The sequence below is a fragment of the Ascaphus truei genome, chromosome 2 (assembly GCF_040206685.1).
Source record: "Ascaphus truei isolate aAscTru1 chromosome 2, aAscTru1.hap1, whole genome shotgun sequence".
NCBI classification, from domain to species: domain Eukaryota; kingdom Metazoa; phylum Chordata; class Amphibia; order Anura; family Ascaphidae; genus Ascaphus; species Ascaphus truei.
The window spans coordinates 78,077,979-78,100,755 of record NC_134484.1 but is presented as its reverse complement, the minus strand read 5'-3'; the positions used below and the strand labels follow the sequence as shown (position 1 = coordinate 78,100,755).

The 22,777-nt window shown below is 40.6% G+C and overlaps 1 protein-coding gene across 4 annotated transcripts in view; it reads right to left on the bottom strand.

Annotated features, from left to right (window-relative positions):
• Positions 1 to 22,777, bottom strand: part of NBN (nibrin) — a 45,006-nt gene that overhangs the window by 6,965 nt on the left and 15,264 nt on the right. For 3 of the 4 annotated variants that reach the window (XM_075582950.1, XM_075582952.1, XM_075582953.1), the window contains exons 7-15: positions 22,515 to 22,699; positions 15,593 to 15,702; positions 12,975 to 13,113; positions 12,184 to 12,474; positions 9,393 to 9,846; positions 6,148 to 6,237; positions 4,345 to 4,503; positions 3,181 to 3,294; positions 2,810 to 2,859 (exon numbers count right to left, since the gene is read on the bottom strand). In XM_075582950.1, the coding sequence (XP_075439065.1) occupies positions 2,810 to 2,859; positions 3,181 to 3,294; positions 4,345 to 4,503; positions 6,148 to 6,237; positions 9,393 to 9,846; positions 12,184 to 12,474; positions 12,975 to 13,113; positions 15,593 to 15,702; positions 22,515 to 22,699 (1,592 nt within the window). The remainder of the gene's footprint in view (positions 1 to 2,809; positions 2,860 to 3,180; positions 3,295 to 4,344; positions 4,504 to 6,147; positions 6,238 to 9,392; positions 9,847 to 12,183; positions 12,475 to 12,974; positions 13,114 to 15,592; positions 15,703 to 22,514; positions 22,700 to 22,777) is intronic. The other variant, XM_075582951.1, reaches the window with a different exon arrangement.

Genomic DNA, 22,777 nt, shown 5'->3' with positions numbered 1-22,777 from the left:
AACCAAAAAATACTGACAGTTTAAGAAATAAAATAATGTAAACAATCATGACCGGATTACAGGGACATCATTTATCTTTAACTTTGACATTTGTTAGAGAATTTCACATGAAACCAGAGTGCATACTATGAAGAGCCAGAATTCCATAAACTAGGATTTCACTGGTCAAACATGGTACCTGTACTTATGGAGAAAGAAAGGTGCCATGAAATAATGTTCCTCAAGCAAGGTCAGACTAACCCAAATTATTCCCTCTGGGGGAACAAATTGTGTGATTCAGTGCATTAATAATAAAACGTCAATAGGTTTATAAAATTCTGTTTCTGAACACTGCCATTCTGATAAAGTCATAGCAAATGTAACTAAATATGAAATGGAATAGAAATGTTATTGAATGTCTATTTAGATCAATCAGTAACTGGAGTTTATAACAGTTTCCATGGTGCAAATAGAGCTACTGTAGCAGTCAAACTAGATATCAGAGTTCATCATTCAAGACCTCTCCCAGGCTCAACTGAGATATATATCTGAGTTTATTCTCCAGGGTCAGGGGTACCAACCAGTGGAAGATTAAGGATACAAGGGCCACTACACACATAAGCTTCCAATGGGTGTTAAAGGTATCCAGCGTTTAGTTATGAATAAAATGCATCAGGTGCAAACATCGAAAATATTGTGATCTAGGGAGCTGTGTATAATATTATTGCCAATCAAATCATTAACGCCAGTATCCCAGTTTTGGATCAAAAACGCAATTTATAAAAATGTCCAGTCGGTAACCCTAGAGCTACTGCTTTACATGGGTAGTACTGAGCATGGTCAGTTTCAACATGATTGCAACAACAGAGCTCACTGAAATTAGCGAAGCTGAAAACATCCCCACAGAAGGGAATCCTGCATTACCTAATTTACAATACTATACAGATTCTGGCGCATGCATCCTTCTTCCCCCACTTTCCAAGGGCACCCACTTGGTTCTTGAGATAATGGCCCTCATGACCATGATGTGTGGGGTGTATATGGGTATGTGTACACACACACTAGTATCAAGTGGAGTGTCTCTTGAGACAGGGATGTTTTTTGGCTAGAAACATTGCTCAAATTTTATGGCTTGTGTCGTATGTGTTAAATATATGTATGTTTATATTTTTCATATTTGAGCGCCGTGAATTTGTTGTTGTTGTTGTTGTTTTGATCCAGAGAGGAGAACACAATTCTATCCTACAGCTAAATTCTTATTCTATTTATCTCCAGGAGTGCTTTCAGCAAATTTAACACACGCACACACGGAAGCCCCAATGCGACAAACTATTATATAACTATTAAAAATGATTGTCACATTGGATGTACATTGGGATTTTTGTTTACAGATATAGAGCTGGATTTAATTTTGCTGTACTTAAGAGATTTAAGTCTTGCCAAAACATATGCCAATCCATGACGTTTCTCTTTCCCCCAAAATGGCAAAATGCCAGGTTATGAAAGATCCAATGTGATCATTCTTCCTGTAATTATACAAGTAAATAAGAATTTTAATCCAGGTGAGTGTTAGGACCTGCTTTAGTCATGCCTTGTAAGTGGCAGCAGGCTTAAGACGCTTTGGCCAAAGGGTTAAACTAAATTACCCATTTACAAGAGATATATAGGTATCGCACTGTGTATTTTTGTCACATTGGAAGTAGCTTTGGGCATTTTTGTTTTTTGTTGTATACATTTAGCCACGCCCACTAGCATTCCTTTTGACACATATGCATTTATATATTATGTGGTAATGGTTGGGGTTTCTCAGAGCTTATTGGGAATCTGTGTACACCCTATGTTTTACATGGCACTTTACAGATACATTTTGCAGACACAGTCCCTGCACCGTGGAGCTTACAATCTATGTTATATTTTGGTGCCTGAGGCACAGGGAGATAAAGGGACTTGCCCAAGGAGCCAACACCGGGAATTGAACCAGGTCCCCCTGTTTCAAACTCAATGCCAGCCTTATGCCCATGCTTCTGTTCTGTATTGAGTCCGTTACTTATTAAAGGCCCTTGCCTATGATCTGGCTTGTCCCTGTTTGTTTCCAGCTCTCTAGTCTCATTTCCTGCTCCCTTGCCCTGTTCCTGCCTGGACCCCGACTATCCTTGCCTGCCGCGAACCCTGCCTATGACTCCGACGATCCTGCTTGCCGTCTGCCACCGAACCCTGCCTGTCACCCCCACATTCCTGCTTGCCACCTGCCACCGACCTCAGCCCGTGACCCCAACAATCCTTGCTTTCCCTGCTGTTCCGGCCATCGAGGTCCTACCTGCTCCTGGAGTCCCCGTGACATGCCGGTACCACCTGCAGTTTAAAGCTCCTGCGTCACAAGGGCCAATAGGAAACCGCAGGAGCTTTGAAAACCCGTCATAATGTGAACCCTGGAGCAGCTACCGGCACCTACTATGGAGGTATGTATGTTCAGCTCTGGAGACAATCGTGTATTAAAAAAAAATTAGGGGGGGGGAAACGGCTTGGATTGACTCTTTAACCCATAATATGAGGAATTTTGGGAGACCCAGTTGAGTGACTATAGCCCTTCCAGTGACAAAAACCAAAAGAAAAGGTTACCTGGTTATGTTGTCTCCATACAAAACAACTTACCTCAAAGTATAGTGAGAAACAAAATACTCAGAAATGGACAGTAATTAATGTTTGCGAATTGTGGCAAAAAACAAACAAAAAAAACACGCCTCACAATGAAGTTGCTTACCAGACTAGCAGCCTTCAAATGGACACAATGTGTAACAATATGCATAACGAGGACTATCATAACACTCACCTAAAAAGATCTTCAGCAAGTGAATCCTCTCTTGCTTGCTGACTCTGCCCCTGCAAACACAGAATCACATTTTGTCACCTTTTCTTCTCATAATAAATGATGACCTCCTAAGTGACATTGTGGGCTAGCAATGCTTTGCATCAGCCGAACTCATATGTGTAACCACTTAAAATTCATTTAACTCCACTGTGTAACCAACACTTGCCTATCTAGAATTGGAGTGGATAATATGAATTGATGCAGTAACACATTGCATTTCTCAAAAGCATTTAGTGAAACACCAACAAAATCTCTGGAAATCTGACAATCAGCTGTTTTGAGAACGCTTGTCACCTTGTTCTGGATTTTTGTTCACATAGCTTCACTCTTACCTCCATTTCCTGACGTAACCACTGTTCCAACTCTGAATTTTTCCTTCTATCGTGAGCAATCAAGTCAGAACCACCAATGATGTTGGGGAATCCTCCAACACCAGGGTATGCAATCTGGTTACAGGAGGGGAAAAAGGCAAACAAAAACCACTTCAGTGACTTGGCACACCAACGTAAATTCTGCAAAATGTGCCACACACTTGTATGAAATAATTATAGTTGTAGCCCTCAAATAGAAAAACAATTCAATAGAAGAAGCAGAAGCACAAAGGGCTTGAAAGGTGCCTGACAGCTGAGCACCGCTTAATAAACATGGCCTAGTTCCAGCCGAGTGGAGGGAGAGACCCTGTTACACCTAACCGGAGAAGTTATGCTGTGAGAGAGCCCTTCTCATCCGGAGCAAACACAGGAGGCACAATACAAGCTGCGGACGGCATCCTCATGACGTTTTGATACGCATGTATTCATGTGAGTACATGTGAGTAACCATTCACTTGTTTTTAGTGCAGGCTAATCAGCCGGTTTTGTTAGGCTTGTTGAAGCCGTTTTTTAAATAAATTTGTGACCCCCTTCTTTGCTATTGTTCAATTCCTTGTCTGGGGGCTCGTGGAGTTCGAGTGATTCTGGGAATCACGAAATCCCAAGAGACAAAGGAAGTACCCAGGGGATTCGTGGTAGATAAGAACAGAAAGGGAATAAAGCACAGATTGTCTCCACTGTACCCTGAAAGAAACACTCCTGTAAGTGTATTCAGTCCACACTGGGGAAGTTGGTATTAAGGGGTTAACATCAAACATCAGTAGTACTGCGCAATGGTGTACCCTTCTATCAATTTCAGGTGTATTGAAGAGCAGCAGCAGTAAAGAAAAACTACAGCCATCCACTTCAAGTTTTGGACTTTGAGACACTCTTTAAAGACCGGATTGATTGATATAGGAATGTCATTTACATGCCATACTGAAATTCTCAATGAGACCAGTGAGTGAAAAAGTAAAAATGCAATACAGTAAGTCACACAGAGTTTAATAGCGCTTCAATAATAGGGTTCATTGCAATTACAATGTTCTGATATGACAGCAAATGTATACAAATTATATAGCATTCTACAATCACAATACTTGTACTATAAATGTACCCTCCAATGGGATTCATTATGCTGCTTACCTTTCTAAATTTTTTAAAATTAACTGCATCCCCAAGGTTAGTCTTTGCAGTGAATTGACTATGTCTTGCTGCTGGTCGGCTAACAAGTAGTGACCTAAACTCCGTCAGTAAGAGTTTGCTTGGAAGCCCGTCACATTCCTCTTGAGGGTCCGCAGAAGTCTGAAAAACAACAAGAGCCTTTAAAAGGGTAATACATCAATCTAAAATTGTATCATGGAAAACCTCTAGATTAAACCGTAGCATTGTACAAGTACAGCAGCGTACTGTATACACAAGAAGGTCACCGCGCAGATGCATAATATGGCACAAGAATACTACATTTATTTGCTTTCTTTCCCAGGTTTCAACTCAGGAACAAAGAAATAGGATTGTAAACATTACTGTCCTTTTGACCGGACGATTGATCCTATATACATTGCTTTAGTTTTTTGGTTAATACATTTATTATTGTAGCATTAACGATCATACCAGAGAGTAACGTTTGGATTTTCATATTACTGCATCACCATCTGTTACGGATTTAAATTGTTATGGTTTTCTTTGATGACAGTTAGAATACATATTGGGCTCTAGAACAAGAACTCTCAATTGTAAAAATAAACCTTAACCGTCTTAACGGTTTCCAATGTTTTGTTTGTGTCTGGAGAGTTTAGAGGGATCCAACGGTGTAATTAACAATGGAACATGAGTAAAACAATGCAGTTATCCATCTACTGTATGTGCATTGACTGGGTCAATGAAGCCCATCTTCACTTGTGACCCTGTGAATACTGTATTACATTATACCAGTGTATTTTGTGCAGAAAGGAATAGTACTGTATGCAGTGCACCCTTCCCCCCCACCACCAGAAAGTCTCTATAGAAGTATACAGACATTGCGAGAATTTGATACCTTAAATGTAGGTATCGACTTAACCTCAGTGTTCCAAAAGCAATTGGTCTAATCTTTGTAAGTGTCGATTAACCTTTAGGCTAAGGTCCCACTGGAGGCTGCTGCACACGCGCCTGGTGTCCTGGCGGCGCGTGCACAGTGCTAGAACGCAATATAAAGGCAGAGTTCTCAGGCGCGGGGGGCGTGGCTAAAACAGGGCGGATGGGCACGGCCATGCCGGCTTTTATGTTAAAAAAAAGAGTGTAAATAAAGTCCCCCACCACTCGCTACCCCCCTCCCCGAAATGAAAAACCTGAAAATGCTGCATGAGGGGTCGTGGAAAAGCCACTGTATCAGAGATCATCGGGCTCAAGAAGCTGAAGAGGATTCAAAGTGGACGGTGATGGGAGGAACAGGTGCAAACCGCCTCTCTGATTGGCTCCCTGGCACACCATGTGACGCGTCGCCGCACGGGAACACAATCCTCTTGTAGCCCCTGCTGGCTGACGCGTTACAGTACGCAGTGAACAAGGTGGCACTGGGGACAGCTAGGGGGGAGTGAAGGAGCTGGTGAGAGGCGCGCGCACAGCCGGCTGCACTGGGGACCTAGCCTTAGAGTGCCCTTATGACATCCCGCTACGATCAGGGCACTTATGACATATTTGGTATTGCGTGGACAGTTGCTCGTTTTCTAGGGGCAGATCAGGCTGGCAGCAGCAGAGGAGAAGCCGACCGGGTCGAAACGGAAGTGGAACCCCCTTCCCTCATACTTCTTTTTCCGCAATCTGGGCACCGTGTTATGTGGTCGACCCAGGAGTGATGACGTAACGGATCTCCGGGACTGCACAGGTTAAACTTTTTTTTTAATCAGAATTTGATAGTATGCGAATTACTAAATTCTTCCGTATGTGGAGCATTAAACCAATTCTCACCTTAGATTGTTCACTTTGAGAGACTGGTTCTTTTTTTATCTCCAACTCTGTCTTTATTGTATGAATAGTCTGTGGCGGAAGCTGCTTCTGCTAAAACAATAAAACATTCAGTACTAAATAGTTATAAAAATATGGTTTTGAATGGCAAACATATCCACGTCTAAAAATAGTTGAAGTGCATTTTATTAAGATAGGTTAATACATGTCAATGCATGTTGCGCCACTTCCTATTCAATTGTATAGGGAGCAGGAAATGCCTCATACAGAAAAGGATCCTGGAGTCAAAACAAATGTGTCTTATATTCTCTTTCCTCCCGCCCGAAACATTGTGCATCATCTCTGCAATTAAAATACAAAAAAATGTAATTTTGACTACAGTATCATTTTCTGTATGGAGGCATTTTCTGCTTCCTATGCAAGTCTATTTGGCATTATGGTTCAGGTCACATGTGCAAGCACCAGAGCATAAAGGGGAAGTGCCCACCCTCTGCCATCTTACCTACCAGCTATTTTCTATCCATGAAAAAACCTTTGGCTAGTCAACATTCATTGAATCGAATGATGCATTTGAGTTAATGCAGCAACCACTTCTGGAACATTAAGCTGGTGCCCTGCATGGAGCTTATACAAAGGGATATAAAATAATCAAACTATTCTAACATTAATAAAAAAATATTGTTAGATGAACCGAGGAGGAGTGAGATTACCGAATTACCTAAAACGGCGCTGTAACAGCGAAGGAAGAAACTGAACTGGAACAGAGTCCCCAAAATTCTACTATGCGCCATTATGATAATGTACCATCTTTTACTCTACTTTTGGAATGCATGTGTGATGTACTTACCAGAACGCCCTCCTACTGTCTCTGTATGTTCTTCCTACCAACCAATTAGATTGTAAGCTCTTCGGAGCAGGGACTCCTTTTCCTAAATGTTACTTTTAAGTCTGAAGCACTTCTTCCCTTTGTGTTATTTATATCTTATTATTTATATGACCAACTATTACTGCTGTGAAGCGCTATGTACATTAATGGCGCTATACATATAAAGACATACATACATGTACTGTGTTGGAATAGGCTCAATGTAATTGTATTGTTAATTAAAAATGTTTAACAGTCAAGATGGTTTGAATACAAAACTCTAAATTATAATGCAAAGTTGCAATAGCTGTTTTGATCCTGAAATAGAGATTTTGACACCCTTTAATGGATGATGAAAGGTTCACATGGGACATAAAACTTAGTTCCTCCTCTGTTCTTGGCTGTCACAATAAATGAAGAATTGCATTATAAGTACAGATCTACTTTATACCTCTGTCCAAGAGGAGACCTGCATTTTGAGGAATATGTTTGTCTACAGTATGTTGTGTTGGCTGCACAAGCAGGATTCTCCTCGCCTGAAACTATTTCCCCGCACTTTGGATTTGCCCTTTAATGGGCCACCAATTTAGTTGCAAAACTGGACAGGTACTGAAAGTACACCACTTTGTTTTTTTACATTTTCTTAAAGCAGAACTACACACTGAATTTTACATCCACGAGTCCCAGCCCAAGAAGCTCAAGCATCCTTTTGTGGTACATTCGGCACAGAGAGACCCAGCAACTCACAGGTGTACAAAGACACTGCGCTTACCACGAAGCTACTTCCGCTGTCCTTTTACATCATGCAAACGCTACAGTAGTTCAAGAAAAAGTATCACAACCTATGTTGAAAATAACCCTCGGATGAAATTAAACTTGGTAGTACAAAAATGATATTGGCACATTGGGTTTTCTTTTCTTATGGTTGCTCATTATCTAGTAGCAGTGGATGTACACAATTAACTGAGTTTTTACATTCTTCCAAAACAGAAAATTGCTGGAATATGTCAAAGTATGCAGCAACGGGTGAATAAAACAATAAAAAGACATTGTTAAAGTAAAAAAAAATGATAGAGCACTTCAGTAGGACTGATGTTTTAACTCAATGGCAGTCTGCTGGTTTAGAAGCGGTTGTGCTGCTACTTTCTTGCCTATCTGAGGGGTTTGCTTTAACAGCTTTGGAATGTACAGTACCTCTGGAAACAGATCCTTTCATTAGAACAACGTTAGTCATTTTATTTTTGTGCATGTGAGTGTGGCTGATATAATGTGACAACCAAACAAAGACTGATCAACAGAGTCAGCAGAGGGACTAATACGTTTGGGAATGTGGCATTTGAAATTAGAAAGCTTAATTTTGATGACAGAAAAGGAGGTGCTATAAATAAACATTAACAGCCTGTGTCCTATAATTTGCAGAATACATTCTAAATGTATTATATAGATATCGTGAATCAACAGATCCTTTTTACCAACTTGTATTAGCTTTATTTGTGCAGCTTGCACACATGCCGCTAACTTTCTATTTCAGTGGAGTGCTGCTGTATGAAAGAGGGACAGAGAGTTTGTACGCGTGTGCAGACCTTTTTAATTATGGCCCGCAGCAATAAAATAAACGAGTGTAGGTCAAAAATAGGTATTACGGCTGTGGATGCTCAACTACGATGGCAGCAGCTCCCCCGTAGGTACAGGTAGTCCTCGTTATCCAACGTTTCACTTTACAATAAACGGCATTTCCAACGCTTTACAATGCAACCCTAAGGGCTGTTTTTCGACGCTGGAATGCGTTATCCAACGCTCACCGCCAACGATTAACATGGGACTCACTTTACAACGGTTTCACTATGCAACGCTACTTCCAGAACGGATTCCGTTGGATAACCGAGAACTGCCTGTATAGAACAAAGAAATTGTGGCACTCCACTGAAAAATATTTGAGAAAGGTTCCAGTGAAAGCCGAAACATTGATATACTTTATTGAATATGTTTAATCTTTTTCGATACAAGACCTGGTGTGCCTGTTCTTTACTTGCATTCTACTAATTTTTGTGCCGTTTTGCACACAGGCAGTTAATATTTTTCAGTGGAGTGCCGAGCGAGTGTGTGTGTGTGTGTGTGTGTGTGTACCGACACACACGCCGCTTATTTTAGAAAAATATAATCAAAACTCTAGTGGATTGACATTTTGATCCTACTGGCCTTTTCAAGATACCAATACACTGTTTTAACCGTGACTGGCCTACCACAGAGTGTACAGTACATGGAGTGCTTGCACTGCCATTCTAATTCTCTCATATTACTAATATGTCCAAAATGTATAATACATATGAAACTGTGCCAAGAACAACTGTTTAGAATACTTAAAAGAGAAGAGACTACTTACTGATGTGCTCTTTATTTCCTCATCTAACTTTATATTAGTGTCTCCATGTGCATCTTTTTCTGAGTCCAATCGTCTTTTTTTAAGTATATTTAAATTTCCTTTTTGGCCATTGTGGTCCATTTTAACATTGATGTCTTCTTGGCTTTCAAAATCTGACTCTTCAGCAACTAAATCATCTGGCTCCTTCCTCTTTTTTGGTGTTGGATCTTCTGCTAAGATAGTTTTTACTGCCACAGTGTTATCTCCTGCATTACTACTTGAAAGTTTAGATTTTTCACTAGACAACGGACCTGGCTCCATTCCCACATCAGAAGCATATTTCCGTGTTTTTTGACTACATTTGCCTTTTGGTAAAGAGGGCATAATGGGCTGGCTCTGTTCTGAAAACAGAGATGGAAGGTTTTCTATCCGTGCCAACTTGGAAGACATTTCTTTTCCATCTTCATCGCGGTCCCTTAGGTTAAAAGAAATAAAGGTTAATGTTAATTTCAAGTACTACACCGTGTCGAGAGACCATATGGGCACACAATCTCACCAGAAAAAAAAAATTCAATGACTTTCACAGAAAATAATAATATATATAAATATTTTTTAAATTCTCCCCCTTCCCCACTATAAAAAAAAAAAAAAACCTCTATATTCCTTCTAGGGGGCTTTCTATAAAATTACATTCTAAGACAACTCGGTTAAAAACCTTCACATGTAAATGACTATCGCACTAGTCTTCCATTAGAAAATGCACAAACCCCCCAATCTATAATATATACAGCAATCAATATAGTAGCATCATGAGATGAGTTCACAACATTGCATCCCCAAAAATATATTTTATATTGACTTGACACAAGGTCTAATGCCCCCAGACAATGTGCAGTCCAATCTGTTGTTTGTTCGCATCTTATAGCTATACTGCTCTTCCATTAAATAGAAAAAAACTTTATAAATCGCTCATCCTAATCATTCTTTTATCTCTTATTTATAGTTTCAGGTAAGTAACATGGTGCATGAGGATATGTACAGTTATACCAGATATGATCAAAGAAGATTCAAGAGAAGAATCCTCCACAAGAATGCACTCTATGTTTCCATGTGTCAAGTTTGCGGACAAATTGTCCCAACAGTTTCACTTGCCAAACAGTTGACTATTTATCCAAGATCAGCTACCCAGATTAAAAATAAAAAACAATAAAACTTTATTACATCTTAAGTTTGTGACTGTGCAATTATTTACAGTGTGTATTGTTTAAAATCCCTGTTGGAGTAAAGTAGGAAAGTTTGTCGAATATATTTGTAGGAGACTTGTAATCACATTAATATGTGTGTCTACCGATAACATATAATATGTTAGTCCTACTTTGACATCTCTCTCTGTAAGTTTCTATAGCTCATATACTTTCTGTAGCATGAGAAAGTTCATCACATATATAGCGGTGCTTGTATGTCTATGCTGTCTAGCATATAAGTACTGCGATACCAGAAACCATCAGGATCACATATATTTATCTCACAAATGATTATAAACCGATGTATCAATAGATGTATCCCTAGTGTGTAATTGTTAGTAAACAAGACTAAAGCATATGTTGAGTGTTACAGAAATCTTCAGATTGCTTGAGTGCATAGAGAATTTTAACTCATCAAAGCATATCGTTATGCACTCTTGTAGTGTGTAACCTTGGTTGGCTTAATAAACACTGTGCAACAGTTGTTGGTCTCTATTAGCTCAACACATAGATATAGGGTCAACACTTATTCCTTTACTCCCTGGTCTCGGTGGACCCGACGATGGGGTAAGGATAGTAGCGCTATATAGTGGACAAAACAATTCAGGTCAATGCAGACCTATAAAGACTTGTAATCTGTCTAGTAACTTTCAGACATGTTCAAATACAAGCCGTGTTCCGTGGGGTAGAGATGTCGCTCCAGTGACGTCAGACATCTCTACCCCACGGAACACGGCTTGACAGGGAAGACCTGGGTGCTTGACTTGAAAGTCCCAGCATACACTGCAAGCTCAATTGAGTATACAATGCTGATAGCCTCCTGCAGCATTGGAGACGCGATCCGGCCACGATTCACGGTCCCCAAGTGATGACGTAATGACGCTGCAAATGTCCTGACGCGTTTCGTCACGTGGAGTGACTTTTTCAAAGGTTATCCTTTGATGAGGCGGTGAATATATGTGTTCACAACTGCCTATATATATGCTTTCCTTGTGAGTGAGCCCGTTTCCTCAAAACCTTTTATCCTTTGTCAATAAATGTCATAGATTTTATGCTATGGGCCGTGCGCTTTCTATTCTTTTTGTTATATATATAAATTCTAAGTATGCAATATTACACACAAAAGGGAAATTACCAATTGTGATTTAGTGACTAATAAAATTACCCCTTTCAATTTGTTCTTCATTAAAAGACAACTTTTTTTCCTCAAAAGTGCTATGAATGTCAATAGCAATAAGTGAGACCGATACACAATTGCCCCTGGAAATTAGTTAAATGCCATGACGCAACTCAGTCTATTGTTTTACCACATCACAAATTATGCCAGATAAATATGAAATAGCTTATAAACGAGCGATAACAGTAAATTCTCATTTGACACTTAAACAGGGATTGAAGTTTGGCAACCAGTGACTTTCAATTGATTGTACATAGTCTTCCCCCCCACTACAAAATATAAATATACAGAACGAAATGTTTGGATATTGTAATACACGTAAGCAAACATTCATATTTCATTAATTCGGTTTCTACAAATGAAGACTAAATGGCAACCTTTTGGAGCATACCTTTTCTTGGTTACGGGCTGAAAATAATGATTTATTTTAGTAGATGGTTGCTGTGGCTGGGAAGACTTCTCTTTATTTCTAGCAGACATGTCTAGGGAAGGGAATTGGGGTTTTTTCTTCTCTGCTCCAGTTATATCTTCTTTTTGAAACAGAGCAGCTTTAACATTACTACTCATGCTGCTGCCTGTACTGGGAACATCATTTTTCACAGATGCGTTGGAGGAGCTGTATTTTCCCTTCCCGTCCATTTTGGGCGTTTCTTTTACTTCATAAACGCCGCCGGCATCCATCCTACAAAAGAACACGTGTAACAGATCATGTCTCTCTACTTGTATTATTATTATTATTATTATTAGTAAATGATGGTTTACTTTTTGCTGATCTAAAAGCAGAAAAAAAAATATCAACTAGTCAATTCCATGACTAGATTTTCATCTGTTGGTCTTATAATAGTAAATTCAGTAAATTCATATATTTTTATTTTAAATGTTGCCTTCATTCGTCCCAGAGAAGTATGGATTTGTCGTAGGTTGCAATACCTTTAAATGAAACAGGTAAATTTTTCATAAATTAAATGCATATACAGTGTACAGAGTACTGTACAATTATAAAAGGGACGTGAAGATTTAAAAGCACTGCACATTAATTCCATATATGAAGAACTCTCCTGTTGGTTGTTGAAAGGTCTACAAACCTTAAATCTGCCCCCTCCTGAAAACCAGCCGAGTAGTACTATTTCAGTAATCGCGATGTCCTCCACAAGCAAGTGCGCAGTAAAACATATTACTTACCAAGCGTTTGTCTGGTCCTGCGGTTCTGTATTAGCAACATAGGCAGTGATATTAAGAGTGGTTGCAGGTAATATGGTCTCATCAACAGCCATGCTTTGAGAAAGGGTAGGACCCAAAATAATATCTCTGTTAGACGATTCTGAAAATAAATAAATATAGCAGCTTAAAACAGCCCTGAAAATGTTATACAAGAGGAACACATTCTTAGGTAAATCAAAACTAGTGATAATACCAACAACAGAATCAAAAAAGATACAGCATGAATAAACCACTTTTAAAATGAACACACTGTTTTATTAATAAAGTTTGGTAATCTATTTGCGTTGTTCAAGTTAAACTTGCTTACCTATACAACACATTTCTTGTAATAAAGACAGCTTTTCTTTGACTGCATTGATTTAAGCTATTGGGCCTATGTCTGGAAATATCAAACACAGGCTTACATGAGAAGCCTGTAAAGAACACAGAAACAACTAGATTGGCACGGAAGATCCAACACAGTGGTTTCCAACTGGTTTTTTTTTGGTTAAGGAACCCTAAATAAAATTTCGAGGAACCCCAAACCATCTCTAATAGCAACTCTGTAATCAGATGCATTGTAAATTCTTCTGTATTTGATACAATTTTCAAATGGCCAGATAATTGCAGGGAACCCTGGTTGAGAAACACTGATCTAATGGGTTATTAAACACAAAACAGAAGTAAGAAGAAACAGGAGGTTGGAAAGACATAACCACCCCGCGTCTCAAACATTGTTGTTATTTAACGAGACGGTGCAGCACTACACAGTATTTAGGGGGATTTCAATGTGTCAAAAAAAGTGAGGCAGTAAATGTTATGCTTTTTGCATTCTGATTTTTTAAATCCTGAGTCATGAAAGGGCAATGCTGGAAGGGAGCACTTTGGCTGTTGGCAGCAGAAAAGCAAAGGACAAGTTGTATAAAGAGCAGAGTGACCCACATCACAAAGGCATTACACTGCATGCCTGTTTAAGGGATAAAGCTACTGGAGGTGGTCAGAAGCTGGAGAGGATTTATTCGTAATGTAGACACAACAAGGAAAGGACTGAAAAGGGGAAATGAAAGACAGTTCTGGGTCACATGGGACTCTGGTGAAAAGTTCGTTTGTGAGAGCAATATGCAATATGCATTCTCTGTCCCCTTCTGACGAAGACTCTACTTTTAGTTGTGGCATTTCTTCTTTCCACTGTAATCCACTATATATTATCACAATGCTGTAGCAAATGGTGAGTGTGGGTAGTCAGGACTAACAGTTCAGCTGATCATCAGAAAAATACTGTGGCGATAATGAATTCTCAAGCACTTCAAAATTACTTAATGTAAGAAATATTTGTTGCAAAACAAACACGTGGATACCTTCACCCGAACAGGGCAGTGTGTTTTTGCCCGTGCACACAGCTTCTTTTTATCTCCCAAAAAGATACTTGACCATACAGTTTATAATGGGCCAGATGCAGATGGTGACAGAGATGCAGGCCATCGCCACAGAAGTTAACGTCCAAAATATGTGTCCAAAAGGTACAGACACACCAAAATAGAGAGACTTTTCCCACAAAGATTGGGGTCTCAGAGGGATAATTATCGACAAAGGCAGGAAGAATCAAAGAAACGATCTTAGGTTCTTCCATCCCACATTGATCTCCGTCTCAGAAAGTAGAGCGACTGAAACACTAAATATTTATAGTATCTGCTGCACACTACCTTATTTACCATGATATTTTGGAGCTGGAGACCCCCATCAACAGTTCACCCATGCCATCAAGCATAGAGACAGAGATAAGGAAGGTTACATACAAGCTAACTCTTTGCTAGCAAGGCACCAGTGCAGTGGTAGGCAACATGATATACTTCAAGCTTTGCATGTGTAACCCGAGCCCTTAAAAAGGGCAGCACGTTGCGCGTGTGCGCACACACACACACGCACACGCGCACACGCACACACTGCAGCTGTGGGTAGGAGCTTTATAATGTTGGTGTGTGGGTGAATATTGCTGTGTTCCTCTTCTTACACTGGGAACTAGTGGTTAGCAGGAGAGGAGGGACCCAGTATTTACCAGCGTGTCGTCATTATTAGCTGTGGGAGTGAGGAGAAGCTATGATCCACCGGAGCACTATTTCTGCTCCCTCTGCACAGAGAGGGCTGCGGAGGTGGACAGCAAGTAAATGTGAGCCCTCTCCCCCCATCCCCGGGTAACTTGTTGCCCACTAATGCACTAGTGGCCGAGCATCATACTAAATGTGGGCAAAAGCATGCAGTCAAAAACGTACATTTAAAATCATTTCTCAAGAAGCGTACAATGGAGAAACATGTTGCAAAGATTTCATGATACACAGACAGCTTGCTTTAGAATCTCTAGCACTGCACAGGTTCTAATCACAGAATCTTGCAGCTCAGAAGCTACTCAGCACACACACACACACACACACACACACACACACACACACACACACACACACACACACACACACACACACACACACACACACACACACACACACACACACACACACACACACACACACACACAGTTGTTGCACCATTTATGGGCGTCACAAAAACATTATTTTCTTTTTATAGTAGATAAAGCACTGGCATACCAGACTCATTTCCACTTCCTGGGCTTCTTTGAGGATTACAATAAATCTCTGTTGACATATAGATAACCGCTAAACCAATTTCTGCTTCTGGGATGGCTCGGAGATCTTTGCTGCAGGAGAAGAATTATGTTTGTTATTTTTATCTAACAATAGAACAAAAGGCTGGTATATATGGAATGCAAGGAGTACTGTTTAAGGACATATTAAAATAACAGTAATTAAAATTCATACAATAAGCCTGTAAGACAGAATGTAAATGTTATTTGCTGTATGAGGCACACCGTGCAGTTTTATTACAAGGAGTTCTGAAATCAAAACCTGGTGATAGTTGGGTAAATAATACAATTACTCATTAACATTTTAATTCCTGGGTACCTCGTTTCATGCCTTGCCAACTTGCCTACACCTGTGAGCTCTCTGGAACAGGGATCCCCATTTCCCAGCCTATGTTTAATGAGTGTATCCCTTATTGCAGGAGTGGCCAACTCTATTCCTAAAGGGCCACCAACAGGTCAGGTTTTAAGGATATCTCTGCTTCAGCACAGGTGGCTCAGTCATTCTGACTAAGTCATTGGTTGATTGAGCCACCTGTGCTGAAGCAGGGGTATCCCTAATAACTGGCCTGGTGGTGGCCCTTGAGGACTGGCGTTGCCCAGCCCAGATCTGGGGTCATGTTGATCCTTGGCTATTGAGGACCGGAGTTGTCCACTTCTGCCTTCTTGTATCTAGAATGCCATGTATTTTGAATGATCAGTATGTTTATTCTCTAAAGTTCTGTGTACATGGTTTGTGCTACAGTAAATGAAAATAAATGACGAATAATACAACTGCACAGGTGATATTTTCAACTGCAGTCTGGTATTTGTAAATAGGAGCAGCTTGTTCTTGCACCCGATGACAGAAAACGTGGTACAAAATGCTAACAAAATTTACTGCCACGTACAGTACTTCCATATGATGTATAACTTATTAGTACATCACTTATTTGTACAAAATGCTGCTTATATACTCATCTCTTCATCTCTCTCTCTAAAAAGGAAGTGCAGAGCACTTAATTAAGCCCTACTATTTAAGACTCAAAAGCTAAAAAAAAAAAAAAAAAAAATTCAGATTGGAAGCGGTCAATCACAAGTGCACATTCTTACAATGTTACTGTATTTCCTCTGCAATCTATTTTTATTGAAGGAGCAATCCAAGTGGGCAATTTATTTTTTAAAACATAAGATTGAAGCAGGGTGTTTCCGCAGCTGAACCCCATTCATTTCAGCTGCCGGGACCCCCTGCTTCCAGAGATTCTTAGCCCGAGCTGCTAACGGCGCCCTCAACTGGAGGTACGTATTTCCAGAAGCAGGGTGTCCCCGGAGCTGAAATTAATGAGGTTCAGCTCTGGAGACCCCCTCCACCCCCCCCACTTCAATACGTTTTTTTTTTTTAAAAGTCTATTATTTAGCGTTGTGCTTTACCTTAAAGATGAAGTTTTAATAAAATAACCACCAAGTTTCAAACTTGAAAAATTAGAAAGAATCATTAGGAGATTAAAATGTTAAGAAGTGATCACTAAAAGGTCACAGCAGTTATAAAACCAAGCAAGTCTTGTGAAATGGCTCGTGCAAGTGAGACCACCGAACATATTCCACATTCAATAGCGGAAAGCAGAAGATTACTCCCAAATATCTAACACCTTCGTGTCATTCTTCTCAATTGGCCGAATAAAGCGCTAATATGTGGAAAATTCTCTTACCAAACTAGATAAACAGGAAGCAGTAATAATAATAAGTCTGATTTTAAAAGGTGTTCTTAATTTGCTCCCCCCCCCCCAAATAATCCCCTGATTATACTACAGGAGTTGACTTCACCAGTAAATAGAGAATTGTGCTTCCCGATGTTCTCCTAGTCCAATCACGGCAGGACACACCTGTGGGTAATGAGCTCCTCGCTTTAGGTACCAAAGAAAGCTCAATTTGGAGTGGCAGCTATATAAGGCTTCCTTCCTCTCCCCAGGTTAGTGTTGTATCTGAGCAATCTATAAACAAACAAAAACAGACCACATAGGAAAAAAAATAAAAGAATAAATCACTTAATGGGTGGAAAATGGGCGCTGCGGTTATTGGACTAGAAGGAGAATATCAGCAAGAACAATTCAGTTTCCTCTGCGTCCGACAAGAGCCCATACCTATGGGATGTCCCATAGCAATATGGAAAAAATGGGAGGGCTTAACAGCTTGCAGAACCTTCCTTCGAAAGGCTGCATTTACTATAGAAAAAACACCTACTGTAGGTTGTTGTGTAGTGGATATCTGACCAGGTTGTTGCTTTGCATACATCTGCCAGGGAAGCTTCTGCTCTTTCTGCCCAAGAGGTAGAGACTGTCCTAATGAAATGAGCGGGCTCTGGAATCTCTAGATGCTACTTGCCCTCTAAGTGCTCCAAATAGGAGTAAAAGAGTTAGACTTCCTTCCAAGACGCTGTTTCCTCTAAGTAAATCTTTAAATATCTGATGATCTAAATAATTGAATTACTTTATTACATGTTGGACATTTTATTCCACCCATTCCCAGATGTGATTCACTTCCCAAAGTAGTGAGGCACTTTTTGTGTTAACTCGCCTGTTGATATAGGCTACTGCAGACGAATTGTCAAATTGAATCCTTTGGGGGAAATTCCTTTAGTGAATCTTGAACATGAAGCATTGCTAGGGAAATAGCACTTATTTCTCTGACGCTGGTTGAAAGGAGGCTTTCGAATGGACTTCTGGACAGAAAACTGTTGAAGATGTGCTTCCCAAGCCATAAAGACCAGCATCTGTTAAGATGTTCCATAGGTCTTGTAGTCACGGGGACACACTTAAAAGGTTTCTGATATTCTCCCACCAAAGCAGAGACTGTGTGGTCTAGTTTAGAAGAGGGAATTGCTTTGTCCAGGGCCGACAACCTCTTGCTCCAGGAGTTTATTTATTTAAGTTGTTAGGCCTGATGTCCGCCTCTATAGAGACAGCACCGTGGGCCAGGAAGCATATGCAGCCTTTCCAGGGAAACACTGCACTCCTGGAGCAAGAGAGGTGACTCTAAAATGTTTTACCAGGAAGTAATACATTGAGATTTACCTCTCTTGCTCCAGGAGTGCAGTGTTTCCCTGGAAAGGCCGCATATACTTCCTGGCCCATGGTGATGTCTCTATAGAGGCGGACATCAGGCCTAACAACGTAATACAGTACAATTTCTTACTGTTGGCCAGATTTGCCGCTTCACTTTACTATATTCTTTCTTCACAGTGCATCCTCTCCTAGAAGGAAGAAAAAATATTTATTGGAATGTGTAAAAAATAGACCTAGGAATTGTAAAGTCTGGGAAGAGACCAGAACACTTGTTCCAGTTGATGACCTTCCATATTTTGATGGAAAGATTCTCGCTGGAATTCTCTGCGTTCAAATGGGAAGCTGAATTTGCGGTCATCAACCAATCGTCCAGGTATGGTATGACTGATGCCTTGTAGCCTTAGTCCCCGCCAGCTGCTGTAGTGCTCGCTATGGCAGGCGCTGGGGGACAAGAGGCGCCCCTCAATGGAGCCGGGCCTGCTGCGAGAGGCGGACGCCGCTCGGCGAGTTTTTCCGACTGACATTAAAATTGTGATCAGCTCTAGCTACGGAGCGCTAGGCCACACCACCTGGCGGTTCAGCCAATGAGGGCGAACCTGACGGCTGACGTCATGGCCGCGCCCCGTCAAATCCCCCCCCCTGCAGACCGGGGAACTCAGTTGCACGCGCCATCACCCTGGCAGGCGTGCGTGCACTGCAGGCACTGGGACCGTAGCGCTGTGGCTAAAACGAAACTTATCTGTGTAAACAGTCTCGGTGCTGGTTTAAAGCAAAAGGGAAGCGCTATGAAAAGAAAATAGTAGGCAACTCCATGCAGATCCACTACAGTGAATCTCGGATATCGTTGGTGGTTCTTACATATTGGAATATGAAGATATGCATCTTTCAGATACAGGTCTGCCTTCAAGTCTCCAGGTTCACCCTCTTTGGACAAGGAAGACAAATTCCTCCTCGACCTTTGAATCTGAAGATAAAGCACTAGCTTCATGACGAGGATGATGGTCCCAGGACCACTGGAGGAGGTGGAGACTGTTTAATGACTCAAAATGTGTCCTGCATTGCTGACTTGAACCACCATGCGAAGACATCCTGCGCATGAGGTAGTCATGTTTTCAGTGCTACCTTGATGCATTGCTGACTGACACACACACACACACACACACACACACACACACACACACACACACACTAAATGAACGGTACCGTTCTGTGGCTAACGAAATGCTTTTATTTGTGTGAGCTTTTGAGATACACTGATCTCTTCTTCCGGCGATGTTACAATGAATGAAGCAAGCAAAGGGTATACTTAAAAACAGTGTCTCTTGGAATGTTATCTGTGCTTGTCCCTCCCCCGTGTGTGGATGTGATTTATGGCTAGAGGTGTTAAATGGTTCCTGAAAGTTAGTGATGTAAGAGTGTGTGTGGAGGGACAAGCACAGAAAACATTCCAAGAGACACTGTTTTTAAGTATACCCTTTGCTTGCTTCATTCATTGTAACATCGCCGAAAGAAGAGATCAGTGTATCTCGAAAGCTCACACAAATAAAAGCATTTCGTTAGCCACAGAACGGTATCGTTTATTTATTTTTTGATTATTGAAGCTCGGCTAACACTGATACCTCTATATATACATATATATAGAATCCAATGCACAGCCGGCACACCATATGCAAGTAAATAAGTTTTGGTGCTTATCCCATAAAGCAATAACAGACCATACGATACCGGTTGCAGCACGACATCAAGGGACAGCACACAGGTAAGTAAATCATAAATTTTCTATATTTGATAGAAGACACAAAAACCGACGTTTCGGTCCCCCAGTGGGACCTTTCTCAAGGTGGTGCACCACCTTGAGAAAGGTCCCACTGGGGGACCGAAACGTCGGTTTTTGTGTCTTCTATCAAATATAGAAAATTTATGATTTACTTACCTATGTGCTGTCCCTTGATGTCGTGTTGCAACCGGTATCGTATGGTCTATACATATATACACACACATATATATACACATACAATATATATATATATATATATATATATACACAGTGTTCGACAAACCTATACATTTGCTCGCCCCGGGCGAGTAAATATTGGCCCAAGCAGCACATGTTTGGTACTAGGTGGCGAGTAGATTTTTTTTGTGTTGCGAGTAGATTTTTTGGTGATTTGTCAACCACTGTATATATATATATATTAGCAAGGGAACTCCACAGGCTAAACATAATTGTCATTTTTAAAAACCCAATATTTTAAATTTGTTGTCTCTAATAAATATAATTTTAATATTATCATAAATCATCAGAGTGTGAGCCTGAGTGCTTTCCTTGGGTTACTTTCTCTACCTCAATTATCGCTACCTACCCATTAGCACCGCTCACAACCAATATAGCAGTAGCAGGGGCTCCCTATCATTTTCGTCAATATTAGTATCCTGCACAGAAGACATCCTAAAAGAGAAATAGAACACATACCAGGAATAGGCACCAAAAACTTAGAAGAGCAAGCAAGCCTGAGAGAAAACACACTTATAACAGAAAATAAAAGGAATAAATAATCTTAGCTACGTACCTGGACTGGTAGCAAGTGAAGAAAGTAAGGCACTCACTACAGTCTTTCAAAAAAATTAAAATACTGGCATGTTGGCCATTATCAAGGGGCTTTTAGATTATTGTTGGATCCTTCTATACAGAGAGCCTCAATTATTCCTTCATTGTTCCCATACATAGACTGGAACAGCTATGGGCCGGAAGGCTTACCTTATTTGCCTTCCTTAAATGGTGCCTGTGTTTTGGTGCCAAAATTGCCTGCTCTACTTCCAGTTTTGTTGCCACTTCCGATTTGATTGCCGACCTACCCCGGGCTCCTATGGCACATACAGACAGCGCAGGTAGGTAGAGTAGATTTACCCCATGCTCGTACAGATAAAAAAAAAAACTCCCAACACAAATCACTATGTGTGATCATATACAACTCCCGAGCCATTACATGTAGGCGGAGAACAGCCTGGCCTTAACATATGGGTTTTTGGCTTACGAGCAACCACTACATATGGTGCTCGAGTCAAAATACAGGTTTTAGCCATAAGAACATCCCAGTTGAAGCCTCAAACAAATAAAAACCAAAATATGAACATGGACACTAACACCTTCCATCCTACCTGAAGGTGGGACAGAGAAACATCTGGAGGAGAGGAAAGAAGCCTTATACACCCACTCCTCCAAATGCAGCCTTCTATCCTACCTTGAGGGAGGCGCTAGTACCCATAGGTGTGTGCTGAGGTGGGATGCAGAAGAAACCTGGGAAGATTTCACGTATATAACCACCAGCTTTCATTTAGTATTGCAGTTGGAGAGTAAAAGGGAAATTATTCTGATCGTTAATTCCTTTTCTTCTAGTCCCTCAACACCAGTACAAATAAATGGTGTATAAGCTTTGCCCAATTTGGGGAAGGACAAACTTTAAACAAATCAGGATTCAACAACCTCTACAAAGGTTCCCTGTTCCCCTACTCACCAACTATTCGTCTAGCCAAAAAATAAATAAAAACAACATAGGACAAACATTGAATAAAATCATATTGAAAATTAAAGCTACAGTGCCACTTAGTAAATTTAAATTGAGCGGGCAGGTAAGCTGTACTGTTTGGGGAGTTTAAGCAACCACAATACCGGGACATGCTGGGCAAAACAATCCAGTACTGGTACATTCTGGGGTTTGGGTTGCCGTGGTTGAGATCACAGAACAAGATTTCCCAAACGTGTGAGTATGAGGCACATCAGTGGCTGTAACTGTGAATTAAATTACACACACAACAGAAACATTTCACCTGTGCAGAAAATCTAGAGTAGAACTGATCCAGGTTTGTGAGGATTCGGATAGCTGCGATTCTGCAACACCCACGTCAATTACACAAGTCGCAGGATTTTCCAACAGAGACGTGTCCTTCATTTCTCCCGTCACTAGCTTTGCCTTACCACCTCCAAAAATAATGGCTGGGCTCAGTTTTCTATACTACAAAAACAAATACATATTTTTAGGAAGCTGGATATAGTTTGCAACAGAATAAGTTATTTCATTTTGCTAATGCCT